This window comes from Erythrolamprus reginae, chromosome 1, assembly GCF_031021105.1.
Source record: "Erythrolamprus reginae isolate rEryReg1 chromosome 1, rEryReg1.hap1, whole genome shotgun sequence".
In the NCBI taxonomy this organism is placed as follows: domain Eukaryota; kingdom Metazoa; phylum Chordata; class Lepidosauria; order Squamata; family Dipsadidae; genus Erythrolamprus; species Erythrolamprus reginae.
The window spans coordinates 233,881,973-233,909,283 of NC_091950.1; the positions used below are offsets into that span (position 1 = coordinate 233,881,973).

The 27,311-nt window shown below is 38.8% G+C and overlaps 1 protein-coding gene across 3 annotated transcripts in view; it reads left to right on the forward strand.

The window, feature by feature from the left end:
* Positions 1-14,372: 14,372 nt before the first annotated feature.
* Positions 14,373-27,311, forward strand: part of AFTPH (aftiphilin) — a 47,137-nt gene continuing 34,198 nt past the window's right edge. Inside the window, exons 1-2 of one of the 3 annotated variants that reach the window (XM_070732551.1) lie at positions 14,373-14,628; positions 20,770-22,540. In XM_070732551.1, the coding sequence (XP_070588652.1) occupies positions 20,801-22,540 (1,740 nt within the window). In that variant the 5' untranslated portion in view covers positions 14,373-14,628; positions 20,770-20,800. The remainder of the gene's footprint in view (positions 14,629-20,769; positions 22,541-27,311) is intronic. The other 2 variants (XM_070732550.1, XR_011557360.1) reach the window with 2 other exon arrangements.

Genomic DNA, 27,311 nt, shown 5'->3' on the forward strand with positions numbered 1-27,311 from the left:
ATTTCCTCCATTGAGTTTGGATTTTAAGATCTTCTTCACTCTCACTAGTAACCATCTTTTTGATATTGGTATGCTTAATGCTGTAGGATTTAAAGATGCCTAGATATTTTTAGTGATTTCGTTCATCCAGACCCTTGATTTTATTTCCATAGAGCATCTTGTTTCCCTCAATTTTCACTTCCTTCTGTTTTTTATTTGTCTTCTTGTTGTTGTTATTACTATTATTATTTGCAGAAAACATGCCAGTTCTTTGGCTGATGTTATCCGTCATACATATTAAGTTTTTTCCAACAACCTGGGAGTTGTAATTTATTGGCTTAGTACATTTTTGTTTGTTTGTTTGTCAAATGTGTATAGGATAGTAGTAGTTTGTATAAACATAACATAAATAAAAAACAATGATGCACTTATGCACACTCCTTACAGACCTCTTAGAAACAGAGAGAATTCAACAGTAGACATTCTAAGGTTAAAGTTTTTGGGGTTTCTCCCACCTGGAGAAAATCTAATTGAGATGACTGGCCAACATATTCCATTGCAGAGAGCCCATTTGAATCAGCTACTTGGAAGAATTTTCAAGCTGATCCCTAAGATATCAGTATTTCTGCAAATCTCAGACACAGGAGTATTTTATGAACACTGTAATATTTGTCTTTCTAGCAATAAACATTAATCATTTGGAACTAAAGGGAAATGATAGAATAATCTCATGAATGTTGTTTCCTAGATATATTTGTGTTGATTAGGTGAGATGACGCATCTCCAATACCTAGCATGATATTAATGTAGTTTTAGTATAATTAGAGTCCTAATAGTATTACAGATGAGAAAACAATATTACAAGCATCCTGTGGAGAGGAAACTCTAATCAAATAGTACATATTAATTAAATGATACATTATATAAATGAAGCCATAAAAGTCTCCTTGACTTTGCCTCATAAATGTTTGTCCAAACACCTTCTAATAATAACTAAACTGATAAAAGGTACTTCATAGAGAAGGGTGATTCAAATGATAGCAAAATCTTGCAATCTAGATACTGTATTTCACAGAGGAAAGGAATTGGGGCTGTCCACAAGAGGCTTAAAAAGTCAAATTTTCTTTCATTTATCAATTTAGCCAACAAGTTTACATTTCTCTTTAATTTCCCATCCACTTTCTAACCTGATCCTATTCAGCCTTATTGAACCAATATTTATCAAACAGGTGCTATTTTTATTCAGAGCAATGAAAGTGCCAAAAAACCCAGCATTCAACTCTTGACTTTCAAGAGCACTTCAGTAGGCAAATTGGCTAGAAAAAAGGCAGATAGTTAGGAAAAAAAATGAAAGAGCCATGTCCATATAAAATAACATTTTTGAAGGAATTGTTGTGAGATTTTGACATTCAAATTGGGTCTTTGAGGTATCCCAAAGATTGTTGGAACGATGCTGTGTCAGTGAAAGCATGCTTCTTGGATCTCAATCAATATCTTTGTTTAATTTAAGAGATCTTGAATGCAAATTGCATAGGTTCTAGCCTTGGAAGCAAACAAGAGCAAATAAATATTATAGTTTTAATATCAGGAAAGCCAAATCATGATATGGATGAATTTAACTAATTAGCTTAATTTTGACTAAGTGAGCTAAAGATCTGATGAAAGTCTGATCTATTAAAAAAAATAACCTTCAAAGGACTCTCAGACAGTGGCTTGATGTAGTAAAGGGGATCTCTTAAAAATAAAGAGGAAAATAATCTTCTATTTAGTCCCTATTTTATTAAATCTGCATCTTTGTTTCCTAAGGAAAAAGGTTGAGTTATATGACTATACAGAAACAGAAGCCCAAAGGATGATACAGTACATACTCCATTCATAGAAATAGTTCATATATTATTTTCTTGTTTCAATGAAACATTCTTAAGTAGTTTATAATAAACCACAATAAAATGTAATAATAGCTTGCTAAAGTATTTTTAAAAGTAAAGGTCCATGTTTCCTTTACTGGAGTTTTGCTGACAAAGATGAATGATGCTGTTTCGGGATTTTGATTCTTAGTTAAGAGGTGAACAGCAAACAGAATTTATGTTATATTTACAGATGGTGAGAAGCTGTTAAAATTGTTTTCACCTGCTGAGATGAAAGGGAAAGCTATTTCTATTTTTCCTTTCTTTTTTGTCTTCTACATTTTTTCTTTTTGATATTTTTTGCAGCTTGTATTAGCTTTTATCCCCTTCATTTGTAATTCTTAATAAAATTATTTGGAAAAAAAGTAAAATTCCATGATTGTATGTATACATTATTATTTTTATTATTAGTACTTCTAAACCACTTCTATCATAGGTTTCTAGGCATCTTATAGAATAACACAGAATACAACAATAATAATTTTATCAATATATCTCGCACATATCATAAAACCATAGCATGATATCAAGCAGCTACCTCTGTATTATACTGATCATCTTTGTAAACTATATTGCATTACAGCATCTTCAAATAGTAGAAAAAGTTTACAGTATCCAGTCATTAGAGACAGATAGATAGATAGCAGTGATTTGTCAGAATTAACAACAATTTATTAACTTAATATACACCAACTAACAAAAATTGCTTGTGCAAGCCCATGTATTTTCAAGTGGCAGCTTATATGCTTAAAACCATAAATCCAAGCTCACCTCAATGGAAGATAATTCCATCTTCTGCTCCGCTTCCAAATGAGCTTTAGTAAGTGCACGCTGACATTTGCGAACCGGTAGGAAAGGTAAGTGAAAACCATCCCTGCTTTGAGGTCTTCCAGTCCAATCCCTTGCTCAAGCAGGAAACTCTATACTATTTTATACAGGTGGCTGTCTACTTTTTAATACCTCTTTTCTAAAAGCATATGACAGGTGGAAGGGGGGATATTTTTATTTTCCATCATACTTTAATTTTTACAATGAATCGTAATTGTTGGTCATTCAATAAGAGTAATCATATTCTAAAGCTTTTCTCATTCATTTTTGGGTGTTATGTTCTTTTTGCACCAACTCAGAAAGCTCAAGCTGCCCAAGGAGCTGCTGATACAGTTCTACAAAGGAATTATTGAGTCTGTCATCTGCACCTCTATAACTGTCTGGTTCGGTTCTGTAACCCAACAAGACAGACACAGACTTCAGAGGATCATCAGAACTGCAAAACAACAACAAACAATTGTTACCAACCTGCATGAGTCAAAAAGAGGGATGTGGATATATTTACTGACCCCTCACAACCTGGACATAAATTGTTTCAGCGCCTACCCTCCAAACGATGCTAGAGAGCACTGCGCCCCAAGACAACTGGACACAAGAACAATTTTTTCCCATCTGCTAAACGAATAATTCCCTCACCACTGTCAAACTATTCACTAAGGCTGCATTACTATTACTATTAATCTTCTCATCATTCCTGTTACCCATCTCCTCCAAATTATGACTGATGACTGTAACGTGTTGCTTGTATCCTTATTATTTATATTGATATTGGTTGTTTCCTTATTGCTTATTTGTACCTTATGATAATCATTAAGTGTTGTACCTCATGGATTCTTGACAAATGTATCTGGTAGGCGGTTTTTTGTATACTGAGAGCATATGCACCAAAGACAAATTCCTTGTGTCCAATCACACTTGGCCAATAAAGAATTATATTCTATTCTATTATCAGTTAGGGGTAACTAATGTAAATAGTGCAGTCCCTGGTGAAGATTTTAGGATGCTAAAAGAAATGATGGTGGTGATGGCCATGGTAATGACAATGACACAAAATACTGAAGACTATTATGTGCAAGCTCAAATTGGTCCATCCATTCCAATCCATTGACTCATGATGCGGGTGCCCCAAAGTGACATATAATAAGCAGAGGAGTGTTTTCATCTTAGCACTAAGAACTTCATGGGTGATTTTAAATCTTCCTTCTGGAAGAATGTTAGTATCATAAAACACCTCATAATCATTCTCAATAACAGTTATTGCTAAAGCATCCATGAAAGCTGTTTCCAAAGTGCTGTTCTCTGGCATGTTGGAAATCGGATGAACCTCAAGTGCCATCTTGTGGCATTGTACAGCCACACAATTCATAGCATATGTTGGTTGTTTCTGGAATAACCTCTCAGCAATTCTAGCCAAGCTATGTTTTTATCAGAAAGACTATGAACACGGTCTCAATCATATTGGCAATTTCTGATCTGGGCAGGTAGATGTTTCTATCTATAGTGGATATACTGTAAAGTAGGAACATAATGGCAAAATCATGTTTTAACATTCTTGATCTAGATCATTTAACGTTTTTAACATTTTTAAAACCAACAAATTTTAATTCTGTTAACCTAAGCCAGGTATTAAGACATAATATACAATATACAAACCATAATTTACATTTACCCAAAGTGCTTCAAAGGATATGAACCTCAATCTCAAGAGTATCCTAATAGAGTTACAACGTCTATAGGGCATCCTCAGACCAACTATATGTCAATCTACTATACCTATATAATTTATGGACTCATAATTCTGTTTAATGCTAAGGATTTTTTAAATATTAGGATAGCAACCCCCCTTATGTTAAATTCCCTTATTATTAAAAAAATATCTTGGACTTTCTTAGGAAGTTATCATATTATCCCTTTTTATTTAACCCTGTGACTATATTTTTGCATTATTTTAACCAGATGTTTCGAAAGATACATGGGGAACATAGTGGGGCAGGTTGGAGAAGGTTCCTATTAGAGTATGCACTGAAAATATTTTATTTTATACCTCAAACTTTAGAGTTTAGCCAATAAAAATGCTAAAATGCAGAATTTTGATCTAATGTCAAGCATGGAGAAAAATATCCCTGTTGGAAACAAGAAATAATCAGCAGACTGCCGTTTGTTAATAATAAAGACTGTCAGATGTACCCAAACTATTTTAAAGTGCCATGCTGTGAATCTAGAATTAAATAATAGCACACTGTAAACCCTGTAATCTGAAGTCCTTCAGATAAGAAGTGGGGAAAAAATGTTCAAAGAATAGCTTTGAAATTCCACAGAAAGAATTTCAGCAACACCTCGGCAAAGGTTTTATTGGTTATTAGTATAGTGATACCTCGTCTTACAAACGCCTCTTCATACAAACTTTTCGAGATACAAACCCGGGGTTTAAGATTTTTTTGCCTCTTCTTACAAACTATTTTCACCTTACAAACCCACTGCCGCCACTGGGATGCCCTGTCTCCAGACTTCCATTGCCAGCAAAGCACCTGTTTTTGCACTGCTGGGATTCCCCTGAGGCTCCCCTCCATGGGAAACCCCACCTCCGGACTTCCGTGTTTTTGTGATGCTGCAGGGGAATCCCAGCAGCGCAAAAATGGGCGCTTCACTGGCAACAGAAATCCGGAGGTGAGGTTTCCCAGCGAGGGGAGCCTCAGGGGAATCCCAGCAGCGCAAAAACGGGCGCTTCGGCTGGCAAAAGGGGTGAAATTTGGGCTTGCACGCATTAATCACTTTTCCATTGATTCCTATGGGAAACATTGTTTCGTCTTACAAACTTTTCACCTTAAGAACCTCGTCCTGGAACCAATTAAGTTTGTAAGACAAGATATCACTGTACTTGAAACAACTAGGAGCCAAATCCAAATAAAAGCTATATTTTTGTCTTTTCTGATTTTTCAAAAATCCTACAGTTGAGGGTAGTGAACAAAATTTCAATGAAACAAGGATTTTAATAAATGAAATCTTAAAAACAGGAGGAGATATTTATTTCACAATCATGATAAAACTACAATAGTAAGCAAGTCAGTTTCTTCAGAAAAATGACCATCTTTGCAGCAGTATCTAAAATTAACATACTGAACTGAAAACCTCTGAATTCAGAGCAGTGATAGAAACTTAATTTTGAAAAATGGAGTTTCAGTGTTTTCCATAGCTTCATATTTATGTGGAGAAATATAATTGGAAGACTTCCTGAAGGAAGGCTAACAGTGAATATATCACAATGAAATGCAGACATTTATCAATTAATGCATTTTAATTATGTAATTAAACATTAAACCAAACTTTATGTATATATAAAAGTTTAAATAATATACTATAACCAGAATACCTCCGGAATTGCCTTCTACCGCACAAATCCCAGCGGCCGATAAGGTCCCACAGAGTTGGCCTTCTCCGGGTCCCGTCGACCAAACAATGTCGTTTGGTGGGCCCCAGGGGAAGAGCCTTCTTTGTGGCAGCCCCGGCCCTCTGGAATCAACTCCCCCCAGAGATTAGAACAGCCCCCACCCTCCTTGTCTTTCGCAAATTACTTAAGACCCACCTATATCGCCAGGCATGGGGGAACTAAGACATCCTCCCCCAGGCTTTTATATTTTATGCTTGGTATGTATGTGCTGTATGGTTTTAATTGCTAGGGTTTTATATATGTTTTTTAATATTAGATTTGTTTTACTGCTACTGTATATTGTTTTATTATTGTTGTGAGCCACCCCGAGTCTTCGGAGAGGGGCGGCATATAAGTCCAATAAATTATTATTATTATTATTATTATTATTATTATTATTATTATTATTATTATTATAAACAGGCAAAAAAGAAGGGCAGTAGAGAAGAAGCTGGTAACTACAGGCCAGTTAGCTTGACATCAGTTGTAGTTAAAATGATGGAGACTCTACTCAAAAAGAGGATAAATCAGCACCTAAAAAACAATAACTTATTGGACCCAAATCAGCATGGCTTTACTGAAGGCAAATCATGTCAGACTAATCTCATTGATTTCTTTGACTATGTCACAAAGGTGTTGGATGAAGGTGGTGCCGTGGATATTGCCTACCTGGACTTCAGCAAAGCCTTTGATATGGTTCCACATAAAGAGCTGATAGATAAATTAGTGAAGATTGGACTTAATCCCTGGATAGTTCAATGGATTTGCAGCTGGCTGAAGCATAGACATCAGAGAGTTATTGTTAATGGCGAGTATTCTGAGCAGAGTCAGGTTACAAGCGGTGTGCCACAAGGGTCTGTTCTGGGTCCTATTCTTTTTAATATGTTTGTGAGTGACATAGGGGAAGGTTTGGTAGGGAAAGTTTGCCTATTTGCCGATGACTCTAAAGTGTGCAATAGGGTCCTGGAGGGGTCTGTAATATGGTAAATGATTTAGCTTTACTAGATAAATGGTCAAAGCAATGGAAACTGCAGTTTAATGTTTCCAAATGTAAAATAATGCACTTGGGGAAAAGGAATCCTCAATCTGAGTATTGTATTGACAGTTCTGTGTTAGCAAATACTTCAAAAGAAAAGGATTTAGGGGTAATGATTTCTGACAGTCTCAAAATGGGTGAACAGTGCAGTCAGGCGGTAGGGAAAGCAAGTAGGATGCTTGGCTGCATAGCTAGAGGTATAACAAGCAGGAAGAGGGAGATTATGATCCCGCTATATAGAATGCTGGTGAGACCACATTTGGAATACTGTGTTCAGTTCTGGAGACCTCACCTACAAAAAGATATTGACAAAATTGAACGGGTCCAAAGACAGGCTACAAGAATGGTGGAAGGTCTTAAGCATAAAACTTATCAGGAAAGACTTAATGAACTCAATCTGTATAGTCTGGAGGACAGAAGGAAAAGGGGGGACATGATCGAAACATTTAAATATATTAAAGGGTTAAATAGGTTCAGGAGGGAAGTGTTTTTAATAGGAAAGTGAACACAAGAACAAGGGGACACAATCTGAAGTTAGTTGGGGGAAAGATCAAAAGCAACATGAGAAAATATTATTTTACTGAAAGAGTAGTAGATCCTTGGAACAGACTTCCAGCAGACATGGTAGATAAATCCACAGTAACTGAATTTAAACATGCCTGGGATAAACATATATCCATCCTAACATAAAATACAGAAAATAGTATAAGGGCAGACTAGATGGACCATGAGGTCTTTTTCTGCCGTCAGACTTCTATGTTTCTATGTTTCTAAAATTGTTCTGCTGCTTACCTCCCATGCAAGATTAACTCAAACCCAGCTTTCCCTAATTTGTTGAAATTGTAAATCACTACATGAAAAATCCGGGTTTAGAAGTCAAAAATACATACAATGCCTGTTTGTTGATTCTGGCTGCTCTTCGTAATCCTGCTTTTATTACTGGGTGATGACTAAATATATCTATCCATAAATTGAATTACAAAAGTACAACTTTGATTATGGAAAATGTCAATAATCCATAAATATTGCATGCAACTTTTGTAATTTTCAGGTATCCTAACTAGAGGATCTTCCAGAAATGATTGCATTGTCTGCTTTTGTAACTTCTCTGTCCACAAAATGGGACCGTGATGGAATAAGCCTTGCTACAAAGCTCAAAGTCTACTACGCAGTAATGCTAACTACTCTATTGTATGTCAGTGAAACTTGGACTCTATACAGGAGGCACACTAGACAATTGAACCACTTCCACACAACCTGCCTGTGCAGACTTTTGAGGATCTGGTGGCAGGACAAAGTGCCAGACAAAGAAGTCCTCTCCAGAGCAGGCCTGTCATCAGTTCACATCCTACTGATGAAAGCCCAGACATGCTGGGCAGGCCATATTTCAAGGATGCCAGACCGCCATATCCCTAACCAGCTCCTCTGTGGTGAGCTGTCGCATGTGGGACAAAGGAAGTGATACAAAGACTTGCTGAGAGCCTCACTCAAATGATACAAGATCGATGAACATGGCACATGTCGATCCACCAAGGCTGCCAGATATTTGAAGACAGAAGAACACCATAGCACAAGAGAAGCAAGCACTCCATAAAGCCAGAGCTGCAAATGCTGCAACAATGGCACTCAACATCTGCCTGACCTGTAGCAGAACATTCCATGCCTGTATAGGCCTTACCAACCACCTATGGACACATCATGGACAGCTCTGTTAGATGTCAAAGTCCTCTTCGAAAATGATGAACGAACATCATTCCCAAAATAAGGTAATTACAAGCCAAAAATTTCATTTACTATATTTTTTGGAGTATATGACACATTGGAGAATAAGACACACCTTATTTTTATTTATTTATCATTTCAATTTCTAGGCTGCCCTTCTCCGGAGACTCAGGCGACCTTACTTTGGGGGAAGGAAAATAGGGGAGGGGAATCTACCTACCAGGTATTCTTCTGGTTAGTCCTTAGTCTGTTCAGCATTAGCACATTGTTTTATCCCCTAGTTAGGGCTCAAAAAACCCTTTTCAGAGGGATTAGGAATGAAAGCAAGCCTGCAAAGACCTAGAGCTGAAAAAACTGCTTCAGAGGGAGTAGGAATAAAAATAAATGCTGAAAGCCAGGAAGATTATTAGCACCGTGTTGGAGCTGAAAAAGCCTTTTTCAGAGGGAGTTGGAATGAAAACAAACCTGCAAAGACCTGGGGCTGGAAAAAACCTTCTTCGGAGGAAATAGGAAGCTAGGAAGATTGTTAGCACCTAGTTAGGGGTGGGGGAAAAATTTAAAAAAAAATCTACATTTGGAGTATAAGACGAACCCAAATTTTCAGCCTCTTTTAGGGACAAAAATGTGCATCTTATACTCCGAAAAATACAGTATTTTAGATGCTTCTGGTTTTCAAATACATTTTCTAAGTGCTTAACCACTTAAATTGTGCCATATGAGAATATTTGCTGCCCGTCAGGAACCAAGTAGCACTTGTTGAATAGCCTTCATAAAATCATGGGAATTGTGGAGGAATCAGCATTTTCCCAAAAGAATCAGACGTGAAAAAGAACTTCAGAGAAGCTTTCAGAATGAGCTATTATTTGTTCTGAGCTGATCATAGTAGCCAAAATCAACACTGATGATGGGCAGGCCCTGCCTTACTGGTGTGACTATAGCTTGTAAAAATTCAGATATGGTCATCAGATTTTTCAGTGATTCAGATAGGGCCTGGTTTCTTTATCACTCAAAGTGCAGACTGGGGTGCGGTTGTGGTGGAAACATAACTGCTGATTCAAGACACTAATATATATCTGCCATACGACAGAATGGTAGTTCTCCACTGCATATGTAGCTCATGAAAAGGGGCGCTGGTCTTACCTGATATGCTCTTTCTCATAGGGTTGAGATAGCATCCAGGAATGGGTTAACTCATGACTTCAGCTGAGTCTGACAGAGCTGAAATCTCCATCTCTGTTGTTAGGGATTCCAGATTTCCATGAAAAATGAAGTAGACTTGACGTGCCATTCTCCAGTGTCACCCCCAAGCAAAAAGGGTGACCAGACAAATGTTAGGGCAGGACTAGATGCTATCTCAATCCTACCAGAAGGAACATATTAGGTAAGACCAATGCCCTTTCTCCATAGTGGGTTGAGATAGCATCCAGGAATGGGACTACCAAAGTTGGCTGTCCACCAGGTGGGCTTAAGTCTGGTCCTAGGAGACAACCTCTGAATGCACCCTTCAAAGAACTTGGTGGCCAAAGGAAGCCTCCACTGAAGCAAACATGTCCAACCTGCAGTGTTGGATGAATGGCAATGGGGTCGGCCAGGTAGCGGCTCTACACACCTTTCCCAGATATACTTGCATTGCTTAGGCCGCTGTCATCACTGCGCTGCAGATGGAGAGAACCATCACTCTGCCAGATCTGGGAAGTAACCGTAGGTCATAAACCACAGAGATGGTGGCTTGCAGCTAGCGACCTACCGCCAAAGATCTTGAGGCCCAAATTTCCCAGTTGAAATTTGGTGCCTCCAAATACAAAGAGTGCCTCCATCTTTCGCAGTTCAGTGGTTCAGTAAATCTTTCATTTACTTTAACTTTGTGACTTAACTCCTTCCCTTATTGGGTTTTACACTGCAAATTTTTGTGACGGTGTCTAGTTCTCAGAATGAGAAGGTGGGTGACTGAAGGATTATACAATTTCCTTCTACACCTTCCCTTTTGATGCCACTGTACAGAAATTGATATAGCAGGCTATGTTTCAAAAGAAATAAAAATAAAGTAGAAGCATTCTAGGTCTATTTTGGTTGTATGCCCCCACTGCACATCAAAACTACTTCTCAGATGTGGAATCAAGAATTGACAAACAATTGGTTAGAGAGCCCATGGCAAAGTTGAAATTCCCCACAACTCCTCCCTATTCAGGTAAAATCCTTTTGGAAAATCAAGATCCAGCAAGAGAAAGAAAATCTAGAAGAAATTAAGGCTAAAAAAAGGACCTAAAATAACAATTGCTCCTAAAATTCAGATTTAAAGCTCTGATCTAGAAGAGTCAAGAGAAGCAAATGTAGCCAGGAATCTACTATTAGATCTTTGACTTTTTAAATGTGTGCACTGAGATCTACTCTATTTGCACTCTTTTTATAGCGGAGTTCAACAAACTCAGAAATTTTTCAGCATTATCAGATGTCTCTCCACAATCTTTTCTGTGAGAGATCTTTTGAGGACACCATCTGTGAATTAAACAGGGTTTTTTAAGGTCTCTTGCCACTGAGTATTTTTCTTATGAGCATATAAAGTTAAAGGTTTTCTAGATCAGTCTTTCATTTAAAAAAAAATAGTTAATTTGGTTTATTCCTTATGAGACTGATCTTACTCCCAAATGGGTAGGGGTCTAATTTGCATAGAAACAGGCAGAAGAATCCATAGAGATTTTCATAGGATGAACGCATCCTGGGCAGTGGGTTTACCTAATAAATCTGAGTTGCAAACATCCCAATGATCACTTGGTGGCAGTAACAAGATTCAGATACCCTTGACTCTGCCCCTAACTACTGGCCACCCTTGCTTTCCAAGGCAATTTTGTTAACTTTAATGTATGAGGCATAGGTATACAACTTTTTCTTTACTCCACATCTTTCTTCAAAGTACAGGTAGTCCTTGGATTATGATGGTAATAAGAACCAGAATGAGACTGCGATCCTGGCAGTTCCAGTTGTTTTTTGTTAAGTCAATTTGATCCCAGCCAGACATCATGAAACGGAGACTGGGATGTTACCAGGTGCTCAAATTGCAAACACAACGATGTTGCAATGGCTGTATCTTCGAGGACCATTTTTAAGTATCGCTTATTCAATAGTCACAACTTTGAACAGTTGCTGAATGAATGGTTGTTAAAGAAGAATTACCTATAAATGCCAACTGGAATGTAGCCACATTTAAAAGGCAATATGCCCTCCAGTGAAGTCCAACAACTGCTACTGACCTTATGGACATGCCAATTTAGGTTTCCTGATAATAAAAAATGTTTACCATTGCTATTTTCCAACATGATTCTAAAGCATGAAGTCTAACCTACATTTACTTTTTACATTGATAAGGCTACCCATTTCACCAATGGGTTCTCAACCTTTCTTAATGCCATGACCCCTCAATACAGTTCATGTTGTGGTTACCCCCAACCATAAGTCTAGCGCCAATTCTCCCAACAGAGCTTTAAGCTGATTGTAAGGAAGGTCAGAGGGACACCTCCACTGTAAACGCCCAATTGGTCGGATTGTAAAAATACGTTCCAAGGCACCAGAATAGAAGCTTTAATTCCTAACACCAGGCGAACCCTGTGAAATGGCTGTTCAACACCCAAAGGTCTCCCTACCTCCAGGTTGAGAACCACTGCCTTAGACTGTTAGGATTTTCAAATGGTCTCCTAATCATATTCTGGGGAGACTCTACTGAACATTTAGAGACCTTGCCAAATGGGCTAGACATACCTACTTTTCTCTTTCCTAATCCTGCCTCTTCATCCCGTTTTAACTGATTAAAGAGACATTCCTGAGGATTACACTTCTGTGCAAATATAAACTTTTTAAGTTTAGAAACACCTGTAGTTACAAAGTTATTTTTTTCAAGAATTTGACCTTAGACAGGACAGGGCTTCTAGACCTAGACAAAACAAGATGGCAGCAAAAAGAGGTTTCAAAATAAAAAGAAATCCTAACTCTTTCTTGCCATCCAGTTGCTGTCCAATTTTGGCAACCCAGTTAAAGATGTGATAAAAATATAATAAATAAATATTTAACACGATTGGCAAATGAAAGCAGTCATTTGTATAGGCTTAAGTCAAGGAGGATGGTGTCCCTTGGAATCAACTTTTGACACCTGGTGACTGCTTGGATAAGTCCCTGCAGTTTTCTTGATGAAGTTTCCCCCCCCCCCCCAAGTACTTGCCATGCTGAGAGTAACTAGCCCAAAGTCGTCCAGCTGGCTTTGGCCCTAAAGCACTAGAACTCCCACCTCCCTGTTTCTAGCCTGGTGCCTTCACCATTAGATCAATGGGCTAAAATTTTAAATCAAAGTTTCCCAAACTTGGCAATTTTAAGACTTGTGGACTTCAAATCCCAGAATTCTCCAGCCAGCAATTCTGGGAATTGAAGTCCACAAGTCTTAAAGTTGCCAAGTTTGAAGACTTGATTTAAATCCACACAGTAGGAACAAGCATGACTTGTTCGTGTGTAACATTTATATGCCGTCCAACTCCAATTGGACTGTGGGCGACTTACAATAGTAATTTGTTTGTATTTCTATGCCATCTTTTGATATTTTCTCAGCCCTATTTCTGGTTCGTGAAGTGTACAGTTCTTCAATGGAAGACAGGCTTGGTAGCAATGTTTTTTCTGCAGTCTTAATTATCCTCTGAAGTTTGTGTCTGTCTTGTTCTGCTGTTCCAAACCAGACAGTTGAGGTACAAATGACAGGCTCAATAATTTTAAGATGCCAGTTCAACATACACAAACTGAGATCAAACTTTTCTCCCGGGACCTCGCCAGCTTTATTTTGTTAAACTGCAGTTCTCTTTAAGGTCTCTATGTATCTCATGCTGGGCTTTATAGCTTTCGCAGGTAAAACCCGACCGTTAACAATAGTTCGGATAAATTTTAGGATTCCCAGGCACCGCCCTCTTCGCCAGCGACCCGAGTAGTCTCTGGAGCGCATGCAGACGTCAGAACTGCAATAGTAGCAGCTTGAGAGACCAAGTTGCACGCGAGGCGGAACGCGACGCAGACTGCGGGTCCGAAGTCTTTTTACCTGCAAACTAAGGGAATTCTGCCCGCAGCAAACATGGCCGCCTATGCTTCGACTGAGCTTCCTTTTCCCCCGCAGACTTCAAAATGGCCATCCCGCTCCGCTACGGATTAAGCGTGCCCACATTTGATATGGCGGATCTCGCTTCCTTTGGTAAATAGACCGGAGCCTAGGGAAAAGTTAAAGAGGATCTTTGTTTTCCTAATCCACGCCCACAACAAGTGGGCTTCTTTCCCGGAGGGTTCGGGATTTATAGCACTCTTCATCGGGGGACCACTAGATCCAAAGCAATTGCGGCAAAGTAAGTCGGCGACGCGCACTGGAGATGGTACATACGGATTCCAACGGATGGGGGGAGTTATTTTCCCCGCCCCCACCGACGACGGATGTGACGTCGACACAGGATGTGGCGTGTGGAGGGACACGCAGAGCTGGGGGGGGGGAACGGAGCGTTTAGCCGCGCGGCATGCCGGGAAGCGGCGAACAAAGTGGGCGGCGAGGGGAGGTGGGTCAGTCCAAGGCGTTTCCTGGGCTCTGGGGCGGGAGGGGGAAGTTCGAGATGGATTCACCTTAATGGCGGTTACCGCGGGAGGCCTCGAGTCACCCTCCCAGCCCCGTCTGGCCCGGCCATGCCCGGCCCAGCTGCCCCTGCAGGAGCCCAAAGGTAAGAAACGCGGGTGCTGTTGCTGCTGTTGCCGGGGCTTAACGTGGACGGCCAGCCGGGTCGTCTTCGCCTGCCCGCTGCCTCCCATAGTCCTGAGCGTGGGAAAGGAAGCCGCTACCTTCCGCCGCCACCTGTACGCCCCGCAGCCCTCGCTTCCCCCATTTCGGGTGGCGGGACTGCGAACCAGCGGCCCCTTTTCTCCCCTCAGAGGGGGGAAGCGTGTGCTTGCGGCGAGTTAAACGTGTCTTTGGAAAAGTCCAAAGCGGGAAGGGAGCCGCGGTGTATCCCGGCGTTTCCTCTTTCCCCTCAATTAATAGATGAGCGTATTTCCTCCCTCGGAAAGTTGGGAGAAGAAAACAACCGGGGAAGGGATGGAGGTGGGGGGAGGGAATGGCTTCGTGTCGTCATGACGGTGTGGTGCTTTGCTTGGCCTGGTTTTGGTCAGTCGGAGGTGTTGGGTTTCTGCTTTTGGAGTTCTTCCCGAGCCTTGTCTCCTGCCTTTGTTCTCCCCAAGGCAGCCGTAGGCCGGTTTGCATCGCTGGCCTGTTTGTAAGTCCTTCATCTCTTCTTTCCTTCTTACAGCTGCTTTCCATTCCCTCCATAGGCGAAGGCGGCTCAAGCGGTGGGGATGTTAGGCTCCTTGGCGCTGTGCCCTACTCGTGCTTTGTTTTTTTAATTGCGGGAGTGTGGCACAAATTAGGCGGCTGGAATTTGCTTCCCACCTACCTACCTGCTTTGTTTCTGTTGCCTTATTTAATCCTTGAGAGGAGTACATTAGGGCAGGGTTTCCCAACCTTGGCCACTTGAAGATATTTGGACTTCTACTCCCAGAATTCCCCAGCCCACCATTCGAATGCTGGCTGGGGAATTCTGGGAGTTGAAGTCCAGATATCTTCAAGTGACCAAGGTTGGGAAACACTGCATTAGGGGATTCCAATCTGAAGGATAGTACTATTATTATAAACAGCAGGGTCAGATTTTTAATAATAAGGATAATAATGATGATAATAACAACAACAACAGAGTTGGAAGGGACCTTGGACGTCTTCTAGTCCAGTGTTTCCCAACATTGGCCACTTGAAGATATTTGGACTTCAACTCCTAGAATTCTGGGAGTTGAAGTCCAGATATCTTCAAGTGTCCAAGGTTGGGAAACACTGTTCTAGTCCAACCCCCTGCTTAGGCAGAAACCCCACACTACTTCAGAGAAATGGTTATCCAACATCTTCTTAATAACTTCTAGTGTTGGAGCATTCACAGCTTCTGGAGGCAAGCTGTTCCACTGATTAATTGTTCTAGCTGTCAAGAAATTCTCATTCTCATCATTGGAAAAGTGCTGAAAGATAAACTTCATTTTGAAAGCAAAAGCAAAAAAAAGAAGAAGAATTAAACAGCTGTTTAATGCCACAGCAACATTGTGGAAGTTGGCACTTATCGAGTCTTTTGTGGTTATGTTAGAGGTTGCAAAAAAAAAGTAGGTTTCAATTAAAAATTCTCATAAAAATACTCAAATATTCCCCCTCCAATCTTTTGTTTGATTGGGATTGATGACCCTAGCTTCAAACCTGGGCTAAGGGTCTCTTACCTCTCCCCTGTTCTAGCATCATGCCAAGGAAAATGCACTAGATAAGGGGTGTCAAACTAGATTTCTTTTGAGGGCTGGCTCAGCTTTGAAGTTCTCTGCTGTGGGGTGGGGGGAGAAAAGGAAGAGATGGGACGGATGCCTCCTGCAGCACCCTGCTGGCCAAAACTGAATGTAGGGGGCTGGGCGTGCCCCATTTTGGCTGCCAGAGGCACTACAAGCCAGAACTTTGCTATTTCCAGGCCAGTCCCACTGGCCAGAATTAAGCATTTCTAGATCCGCCCGGCAGGCCTTGTGTTTGACATCCCTGCACTAGATCCTGTTTTTCTCAAAGTACTCCTGTAGTATTTCTATTTTACTTCTTTGTGATATCAGAGGAATGCTTCCTGCAACTGGAAGGGAGATGCGAAGTCAACAATCTCTATTCAAGAATAGACTTTTTCCCTTAGATAAGGAGAAAAAAAACTAACATTTGTGGGTTATTTCCCAGTCATCAAATCTTTCTATGACTTTTTCACTGACCCTTAATTTTTTAAAAAATCTCTCTATTATTTGACCATGTAACCCCTCATTTTTAAAGCACATTTTTATATGAAGAAGAGTATGCCAAAATTCTTAAACTGCTATGTTGTAAACATTCATATATGACCTTACTTCAAGAGGGTAGGATTTTGTACTTTTTGTTTTGATGTTTCATGCACTTGTAAGCAAAAGAGAATGCAGCAACACAGGTAGTAATGGGGATGTTTTAAATGCCCATGTGTCATCAGTGCTGTGTGAATGGCATTGGTTGCCACATGACTTCACTTATAAAGTCCTTTACGGAAGAGGACTTCATCATTTGAGAGAACACATATCTCCAGTGTTTTCTCTACCCATCAGATAACATTGGCAAAAGTAGGGGTGCTCCAGTCCCTTCAGTCAGTCATCTAACGGTACCCTGGAAGCACACTTTCTGTCTTGTCATCTGGAATAGCATCCCCCCAGCTCTCATCGTACAGGGGTTAGCTATGTTTTTGAAAATGAGATTTGCTCCCATTTGGGGTTATGTTGTTGAGGCCAGGATTGTTTTCTTTCATATATTAAATAATTTTGTCTAGATATGCATGTTCTTTTCTGGAATTACCTTGGAGTCAGGTGACCTCCAAATCAAATAAATAAATAAATACAGTTGTAATAACAGTCCTGTGAGGAAAATTAAATTGTGGGTTGAATCACACTAATAACTAGTAGACCCCCTGAAATGAATGGGTTACATAGTACTTGGGTTCGTTAAGGGGACTTAAAATTTCAGTGGGTCTGTTTTACATATGTCTAAGCTTAAATCTGTCCCTATTAATCTACATTAAATATAATAAACACATCTTTGCTATAGACCCAGCTAAAAGTGTGGTACATAACTTCAGTTTGTTATAAGAAGTTCCAGGACAGATACATTGTATTGAATGCTTTAGGCAAGGAAATTCCAAAATGTTTGTTAAGACATTAAATACTGAGAGATACATCTATTTATGTGATTCTTCTCTAGTTATCTTGGTTTTTCTGTTAGCTGTCTAATACTTTTTATTGCTAATTATTACAGCTACTGACTCTGCCCAAACTTCAAAGGCATGTTTTTTAACTCACTTCATATAAGATTGTTTTTCTTCCATCAATTGTGTCTAATTCTTGGGAACTGCCTGAACAAGTCCTTGAAGTTTTCTTGGCAAAGGTGTTCAGAAGCGGTTTGCCTTATTTCTAGGACTGGAAATGACTGGCCCAACATCACCCAGCTGGCTTCGTCCCTAAGGCAAGACAGAACGTACATATTCCCATTATCTAAACCTGATGCTTTAACCACTACACCAAATTGAGACTTAAAAGTAGGATATCCTTCTCTAACTTGCTCTGTCTGAAAGTCCTTCATGAAACTTTGCCTCCAATATGCCATTTGGGAGCTTGGTGCCCTAAAACAGAATAAATTTGAAGCCTTTCCTGTTTGTTCAAAACAGCAGAACAAGTAAAGGCATTGGGGAAAGACAGGGAAATACTTAATTTAGGAGCCAACACATCCATCCTCAAAATAGAGGTAGTCCTTGATTTAAGACCACAATTCATTATCCACAGTTAATATTACCCTAAATTGCTGATCAGAACTTTCAATTCTGATACTGAATAAATATTGAAATTGAACATTAGTATGGATGAGAAAAGCCATCAGTTCTCAACCGCTTGTTATATTATGAAATAGATATCTCTGGTTGTACGTTTTTCTCTGATCTCGAGAGATATGTAGAAGAAAGACAAAAGAGCTAAATTAAGTAGTAGTTTAGTGTTGGTTGTATAATGCCATCTACTTTCATATATTCATACATTATCATACAAATCCAATAAATAATAATAATAATCTTGGAATATATGTGGTTAAAATTCAGTAGAATGTTGCCCTTTGAATAGATATATTAATGCACTAAAGAGAGCCACTACAGATAGGGTATACTATGAATTCATGTTTCCATTATAATCAAATTAAATATATCAATCTTTAAATGATCACAACAGTGTTTCCAAGAGCGACCTTAGCTGCAAGCAAATAATATTGTAGATCAGGGTCCCTGGCCCTTGACCTGGTATGGGGCTGTGATCTTTTTGGAACCAGGCCATGTGGCGGATGAGTACATAGACATGCGCAAAGTTCCCTTTGTGCAAGTGGCATCCAGTTTCACAGTCGTGTAGATCTCCCCTTGTGGGTGCTTGCACATACCCACCTTCAATCACAGGGAACTATCACCTCTCCCCCCCACTGTGCCACCAAACTGAAAATGTTGAGGACCACTGTTGTACCATCTACACTCAGGGATCAAACACCCAAATAGGATTCACACATTTTATATTGTTTAAGCCAAACCCATGCTTAATTTTGTGCTATAAGCTATTTTGTCTTTTAAAACACAAAACTAATACAAATAGAAAACAAGGAGCAAAAGAGAAAAAGAAAATCAAAGTGATAGCCAAAAAGGCAAGGAAAAAAATAAAGAAAAATAGAGGGGGGGGGGGTTAGAGTGGCTTTCAGTATTTTTACAACAGATATAAGCACAATTTTATTTTAGCCTTTCTCTCTAAAGTTATATGATACCAATAGCAGTAGCACTTAGACCTAAATACCTCTTTATAAGGGTTTACAGCGCTTTCTGAGTGGTCAGCATATTGCATCCAACAATCTGGGTCCTCGTTTTACTGACCTATGGCTGAGTCAACCTTGAGCCAGTTAGGATCTGTTGTGATTCCGTCTGAGGCTCCTCAGGGAACGGCTGAACCTCTGCCGGCTCCCTGCTCAGAGGGGGAGGATGAGGAACAGGAGGAGGAGGAGGAGGCCCAGGCAGAAGGGGAGGAGGAATATCAGGCCGAGGGAGAGGGAGAACAGCCAGAATCCCCCGGGGTGGAGCTCTCCCCAGCAAGCAGCCTGGAGTAGATGAAAATGCTCAAGCCATCATCGATCACAGGCAGAGAAGAGCAGAACAACGAAGGGGACAATTAGCCAGGTACTTCCAGTCCTAAATAGGTAACAGCTGCGTTTGGGTGTGGTTCTCCCCAGAAAGGCTGAAAAGGCAGACCCACCCTTCCTGTATTGTGGAGTATTATCTTTGGGAGTCCTGGGACCTGGCTGTGATCTTTGGCGTCTCTGATTCTGACTTGTGGCCTTGAAGGCTGAAACCTTGGGGGAAAAGGCGTGGGGGCTTATTCTCTACAGTGGTGTGTGTGCCAGCAAGAAGTCTGCTGTATTGTCTGGCCGTCAGGACTTTGCTGTGAAGCCTCATAGCCTGCCTGTTGGGAAGAACAGGTTTTTCTCTGTGTTTATTTTTCAAACTATAAAGTGCTTTTGCTTTTACCAGCGTGTCTGGATGCTTTTTCCAGTTGGTGTTGAAGTCTGGGGGCACCCAGACAGAACAGGATCAAACTCCTGGCACTGGACAGAATTTGCCTGCAATATTGCATTCTAACCACTGCACCACCACAGCTCTTTCTCTTTTCTTTAATCTGTCATGTCTAATCATCAAACCTGGAAATCACAGCTCTTTTTTCAAAAACTCTACATAAGAGGCTTCCAGTCCACAATCTTTTCTCAAATCAAAAAAATCTCTTGGCAAGATATGCCAATTTTACTAACAATTCCTCCATAGTAGGTAGCTTGAATTGTTACATCTCTCTGCATATAATAATCTCACCACAGTAATCATATATTGAAATCACCCATGACCTTTTTTTTCTAGCTGTTTATCCATTAGTCTTAAAAAGGAATTGTTCTGTCTTCAAATTAATATTCATTTTTAAAATTCTCTATGTGTGCTTGTGATGTGATAAAATAATGGAATGGGAAGTTCAATCATAGAGAAGTTTGTGATTTTGCCAGTGGGTAAGCTGAATTACTAAAAAGTATCAAGAAATATTTTATTTGGTAAACTTTGGAGTTTTTATTATATTATGCACCATAAAATATAAGGAATTATTTCAAATATGGTGGCATAAATGGTTAGTATTCAACATCTAGTCTGTCTCAATAAATTTCTGTCTTCTTACAGGTGCAAATTATTTTTTCTAAAGAACTAAATAATGGAACCAGACATCGTTCGAATGTATTCTTCGTCCCCTCCCCCATTAGATAATGCACCAGATGAAGAGGAGGAGGAGGAGGAAGAAGAAGAGGAGGAGTTTGGTGACTTTGGTGGCTTTTCGGATGTTGGAAATACTAGTGTAAGCTTTGATTTTGCACCAGAGTATTCCAGTTCAAAAGAAGAACATAAGTCTTCATTTAACTCCGATTACTCAGGAAGGGTAGATAGTGTTATAACTTTTACCACAATAAGATATAGTAACAATAAGGACAGCATTACAGAACCTCCTACTTCTATAAAAGAACTTCCTGATAGTACTAAAGAAAAATGTGAGTGTAGAAACCTGGGTACATCATTTGGAGATGTCATTCCAGTAGAAGTAAAAAGAGCTGGAAATCTGGAATCATCACATTCTGAAATTATTAGGACTGATCTAAAAGTTCCAAATGATGATCAGCAAATGGACAGCTGTAATGGCGAGAGACTACCATGCCCAGAAGTTCTAACAAATGGATTTTCAGAACCAGATACAGCCAACTCTCAGGGAGTAGAGGATCTGGACAGTATCGATGACCCAAAGGGATTAAAAACAATTAGCACTCATAGTACTGAATTATATTTGGATTCTATACCCAGCACACACGAGAATTTTGCCACATTCTCACATAAACAAACAACCCAGGTAGAAGAAACAAAAAATACAATATGCAAATATTTTAGTGGGGAAAAAGTATTAAATGCACAGGAAAATTATGTAAATAGAATTGGAGAGGCAGAATCTATGAAGGAAGCTATTTTGGATGATAGCTGTGAATGTGAAGGGGAAACTCACACTGAAGGTGAACACATCTGCATTTCAAAAACTAATTTAGTAAATAATGTGAAGGCTGAAAAAGACTGCACCGAATTGGAATCTAATGACACTGTCACTTCTGTACAAACAAATGTGAATTCAATAGGCACAATTGAAAATCCTGAAGAAAGGGGGGAGGGTGGCATCAGACACAACAAAGAACACACTTTTCCCCCCACCAGTGATGCTGCAAAAACAGCAGACCTCAGCCTAAGTAGGCTTGAAAGTCTTAGCAGTCTTCCTAGTGGCGAGAAGGTTTCTGAAATAATAAAAAATGGTGAAAGTGACCCTAGACATGCATCATTCAACAATGTTAACGAAGATGATTTTGGTGATTTTAGTATTGTCAGTAATGGATCTCTTGCTTTCACGGATAGTGTTCAACTTTCTGCAAGCCAAGAACATTTTCAACGCCCTTTTGAAAACCTCAGTAATGAATGTAGTGAATTCACAGCTAGTAGTCTTCATCAGCAATCAACAAAGATAGCTCCTGGTCAACCAAATGATATTTCAAGTACACCGTTAGAAAAACTGCCTATGGCTGCTTCTGATTTTAGCAAGAAGATAAAACTCCCCGTAGAATTGGAAAATGGGAAAGATAATGAGTTTGCAGATTTTGATTTGGGGTCAAAAAAAATTCCAGATGCTGATGAATTTTCAGACTTTAGTTCAGCTGGTTGTAACCAAGCTGCAGAGTGGAATGCTTTTGAAACTGAACAAAAAGAAAGCTGCTTGTGGGCTACTTTTGAAGATGAACAAACAGTAGAATCTCATCCTAGAGAAGATGTGTGGCCATCCCATACAGTTGGCACAACTTCTAGTGCTGAAGATTCAATTAATCCAGTTGGCAGTGAGCAGTTGCAAGAATTACAAGTTTCAGCTCAGGTAACTACTATATTTGGTTTTTGTTTTCCCCTCTCTAATTGGTAGAAATATTTTTCTTTCTACAGTAGAAAAGCATATGTTGTTGGTTTCACTATCCTACAGTAAGTATGTTTAGAACTAGATGCAAGATTACCAGTTTTACTTTGTGGACGTGACACTGCAGGAAATGCCTTTATAGCCACAGCCTTTATGCTGTATTAAATGCTGTTAATCTAAATTCCACAAGTAGCTTTCCATTGGTGAAAGAGATGTATGAAATACAACAGAGGAATAGATCTCCAAAACCTATAGTGTATACATAAAATGCATTTGTTTGGATTATTGTTTATGTGTCAAACAAAAGGGCCTACCAACTTTATTTACAAAGCATGTTTGAAATAATATTTATTTAATGTTTGTTCTGTAACTGACGATATAAATGGGTTATTTTAGTACTGTCTGATAGAATAGAAGGTATGTATACCTCTTGTTCTCCACTTTTTAAATTTTAATTGAAATTTTAGTTAATTGAATTAATGTACATTTCTTATATTAGAGAAAATATGTTTACTATTCCTTATAAAAAACAACAACAATGGATTGTATCAAGGAAGTAAAAATAATGTTATGTGAACTTTAAAAAATAGTTCATAATATATCTGGTATTTTGATAGAATAAATACACTGGTAGTTTAGACCTATATTTCTTAAAGTGTGTTTCTAAGACATTTGGGAATACCCAATACTTTCTCAGGGTTCCACAAAATCAAAATTATTTTGTCAATCTAAGTTGAAAAATAATATATTAAACATAATATATCCAACAAATTGTGGAAAACTGTAATTGGAGAAAATGCATCACTTTTAATTTTTCATATAGAAATAGCTACAATATAGCCTGTACAAACAAAATATCTTTTTAGGTGCTCCGTGTATATACTACTAAAACTGTCATGTTTGTCTATGTGTAACTTTTAACTGGACAAAACAATTTTTGAACCAAAGTAGCTCAATTGGGCTAACTTAGAGAATGATTCAAAAAACATGACGACACAAAATGTCATAAAACAATTGCTGTGGTCAACTCCTGATGTTTGGTTGTGCTATACAATTCAAAATACATTTTTCAATATTTCCCTGATTTTTTAAGAACTTTGCTATTGTTGAAAGCATTGAGGAATCAGAAAAGGAAATATTTCTTAAATTATGACCTAATAGGTCATGGGTTGTCTAGTAATTTTTAAAAGTGCAAAGTTGTCCTAAGAGAAAAAACAACCCTAAGAAACACTGCTTTTGATTATATAGTTGGATCATTAAAAAAATAAAAATTCAGTAGAGAACAGATTAAAAACTTGGATACATTGAACATTTTAAAACTTTGTTTAATACACAGTGATCTTAAAAGAAATATAAACATTGTAAACATCTACCGGTATACAGTATAATATTTCTGCCCAAAATGATGTTTATACAGGCAAAAAGTATTCTGTTAGGAGAAATGGTTAATACAATTCATGGTTGATCAGATTTATGGAAAACTGGGGGGGGGGGGGGTGTTTGTACTTGTTTCATTTTTGGCTACAGCAGTGTTAAAGATTATTGAGCCAAATATTTAAATTTTCTGTTCTTTTGTGATAACAAGCTTGGCAACTAATGAAAGGAATGGAATTAAGTTCTTATGTTGCCATGATGTATGCATGCTAGAGGAAATACGGAACCTAAGCCAACTGAAGGTTTCTTTACAAAAGTGGGATGGGTGATTTTCTTACGTTCTTTAAAAGCTTTCACCCATAAGTTGAAAAAACCAATCATAGTTGTCATCTAACATAGTTATGCATGGTAAAAGACTTTCAACAAAATCTATTACGATTAATGTAAGAATTCATTGGTGAGATTTCCTTGTTTTTAAATAATGTTTTTAATTTTTCAAGTTATTTGTTGAATTAGTTGTATTGCGTATGAATATTAATTCAACAATAGAATATTGAATTAATGAGATCCTAGATACTATATTAATGAATAATTAATTATACTGGACTCATCTGAAATCAAGTTAGTACTTGTGAAATTTCTTTTAAAAAGCTTACTTCTGAAAGAAGGCAGTGGCAAACATCACCCATAGTGTAATCAAGGAAACTGCATGGCTTTATTTTATTTACTTAAGAGCATTCACAGGGCCATTCAACTCACTCTCAGTAACTACAAGAGCTTACAAAGGCAAAACCTCTTCCCACTGGGAAGCACTAATTGCAGCCAGAATCTACCTGCATGTTGCCTCCAGAGAAGTTTTCACAAGCCAGGTAGGGCGTGTGCTAATACTCCCTGTCCACTTCCTTAGGAGCAATGGGGTCAAACCTTTCCCAGATTGCTGGACAAGACCTGCCTTAGGTACCTCCACCAGATCAGCAACCATGCAGGCATTTTACAGGGAACAAATCTGAGCAATTTTGTCTTCCAGAAAATCAGCAAATTTCCTCAGGGCACTCTTTCAGGTGAATCTCTGTATCCTCCTTCCCTAGGAGGAAGTGATTCACCTTAAAGAGGGCCAATGGCCAATTATCTGCAGACTCGATTAATGCAGAGAAGTATTTCTCATTTATCATCATGAGATACACTTTAATAGAAGCTGTTACGTATGTTCTATAGAGTTTCTCCCTTGTCTTCTTCCAGCAGCACTCTCAATATCTCTTTATCCATTTCATCTCTCTCGACTCCTCCATATACCACGGGAGACAAACAGGCTTATGAGTTAGGAGAGGTCGCATGGGCACAATTCTATCCAGACCCTCAAGTCATTTTCCTACTTCAAGTGGTGACTAAGACTTTGGCAGGACAATGCAGCACATCTGCAGTTATAACTCCAGTTTCTTCTGAAACACATCTAGGTCAATTAGTCGCTAGGGGCGAACTGACCTAATAGAGCCTGCTTCCCTGCAGGGGGTTTACATTTCTAAAGAAACTGATCACTACCAGACTGATCTGACCATGACAGGGGGATCAAAGACAGATTCACTAATTCCAGGTCACATAGGCACTGCTCCATCAAGAACATCAAACCAACTATGATTTATCCACGTAAAACTCATAAGAATTTGTTTTATTTTTATTTAACATTTTATCTTTTCACATTATAAATGACAATTCTGTGATGATTTTGAGTGGCTCTAAGAACCATACCCAAAGCTTTTAACAGGGATACAACAGATCATACTTTTAATGTAAAAATTATGATTATTTTAATTTTAAATGACCATAATTACCATAGACCATAATACAGTCTACTTTTCAAGGCATGATGAAAGAGCAGGTTGACATGAATATAAATATTAATCAAAATAATATGGGCAAAATAAAAGCCTACTTTTGAAGTCAAGGGTCCTGAAACTCTTGAAACCAGCCATCTAGATTCTTTCAAAATTGTTACCAAGTTGTAATTTTCAAATCGGAAAATTATCAATTACTTGGCAAATAATCATGATGAAATTCTACCAATTTTTTTTTTTTTTGATGAGCATGCCTGTACTGGATTACTTAGCCTCTGCTTTGACACTTAAAATTGCTTCAGTTTCAAGCTGTGCACCTCACATATGTAACATTGTTGCATTATTACATTATTCCACAGTTTTTACTCAGAAAGTGAGTATGGCCAAGAAATAGTTGGCAGAGCAGAAGAGGAAAGTGGATAAGAATTAATGTTGGTTCAAACACACTTTTAAAAGAAATCTGCCTCCAGCACCGACCAGCCAATTGCTTTTAAAATGTTTAAAAGCCTAAGCATACAGTACAGAATAGCACAGCAGGTATAATTTTACCATCATTGCCCCAATTTTTCATAAAATGGAATATAATATTCAGGTCTTAGCTATGTGTTGCATACTTAAAATACACTCTGCCCTGATTTATTTTTATTTTTAACTAGTCATAACCTTTTCAAAAAAATTATGCACTGTTTCTAAGAGGTTTGTAATTGAAATTTGTTGTACATTTTTGCTGGAGATTTTTAGCAGTGACTGTACAAGGTACTTTAAGGTCTCTTCCTGAATCACAGGGAAGCAATACCTATGATCCCAAGGTATTTGCCATCCCTTTAAGATCGGTTTAGGCCATGAAATAAACTCAAGACCATTGAAGTTTTATTATATAAATGCATTGTATAACAACAAAAGATCTCCACCCCCTCCCCAACCCCCCAGCAGCACCAAATAGAATCAAGACAGAGCAATTTTGACCCCCCCCATTCCTACCTTTCAGAATTAAATTAGATGATTACCTACTACCCATAGCTTTCATTCAAAGCCCTCTCCATATTCTCCTATACTCATCAGATACTCATCTGTTCCTTACAGTTCACATCAGAAGTTTTATCCATGAACACATAATTGCAAAAATATTGGGAGGACGTAATGTCTCAAGAGAAGGTAGTCACTAATCAGCAAAGACCAATCATTAGCCTCACTCATATAAGTTGCAATGGAAAGGTTGCAATGCCCTAGGACTAGGATTGATCAAGTTGAAAACTCAAGTGTAGCTAGCTATTCACAAATAAATAGACATTTCACTTGCCTGGAAAATTCTGACAACAGGTAGTCCTTTCTTAACAATAGAATTGGAACAGGCAACTCTTGCTAAGTGATGTGGTCATAAAGCATAACGTCACATGACTGTGTCAACTTATGACAGCAGTGGCGGCAGGTCCATTTGCCGTTATTAAGTAAATTCTATGTAGTTGCAGAGTCCCACAGTGGCATGATCATCATTTGTGATGACCTGTCAACTGCTTCACTGATTTTAC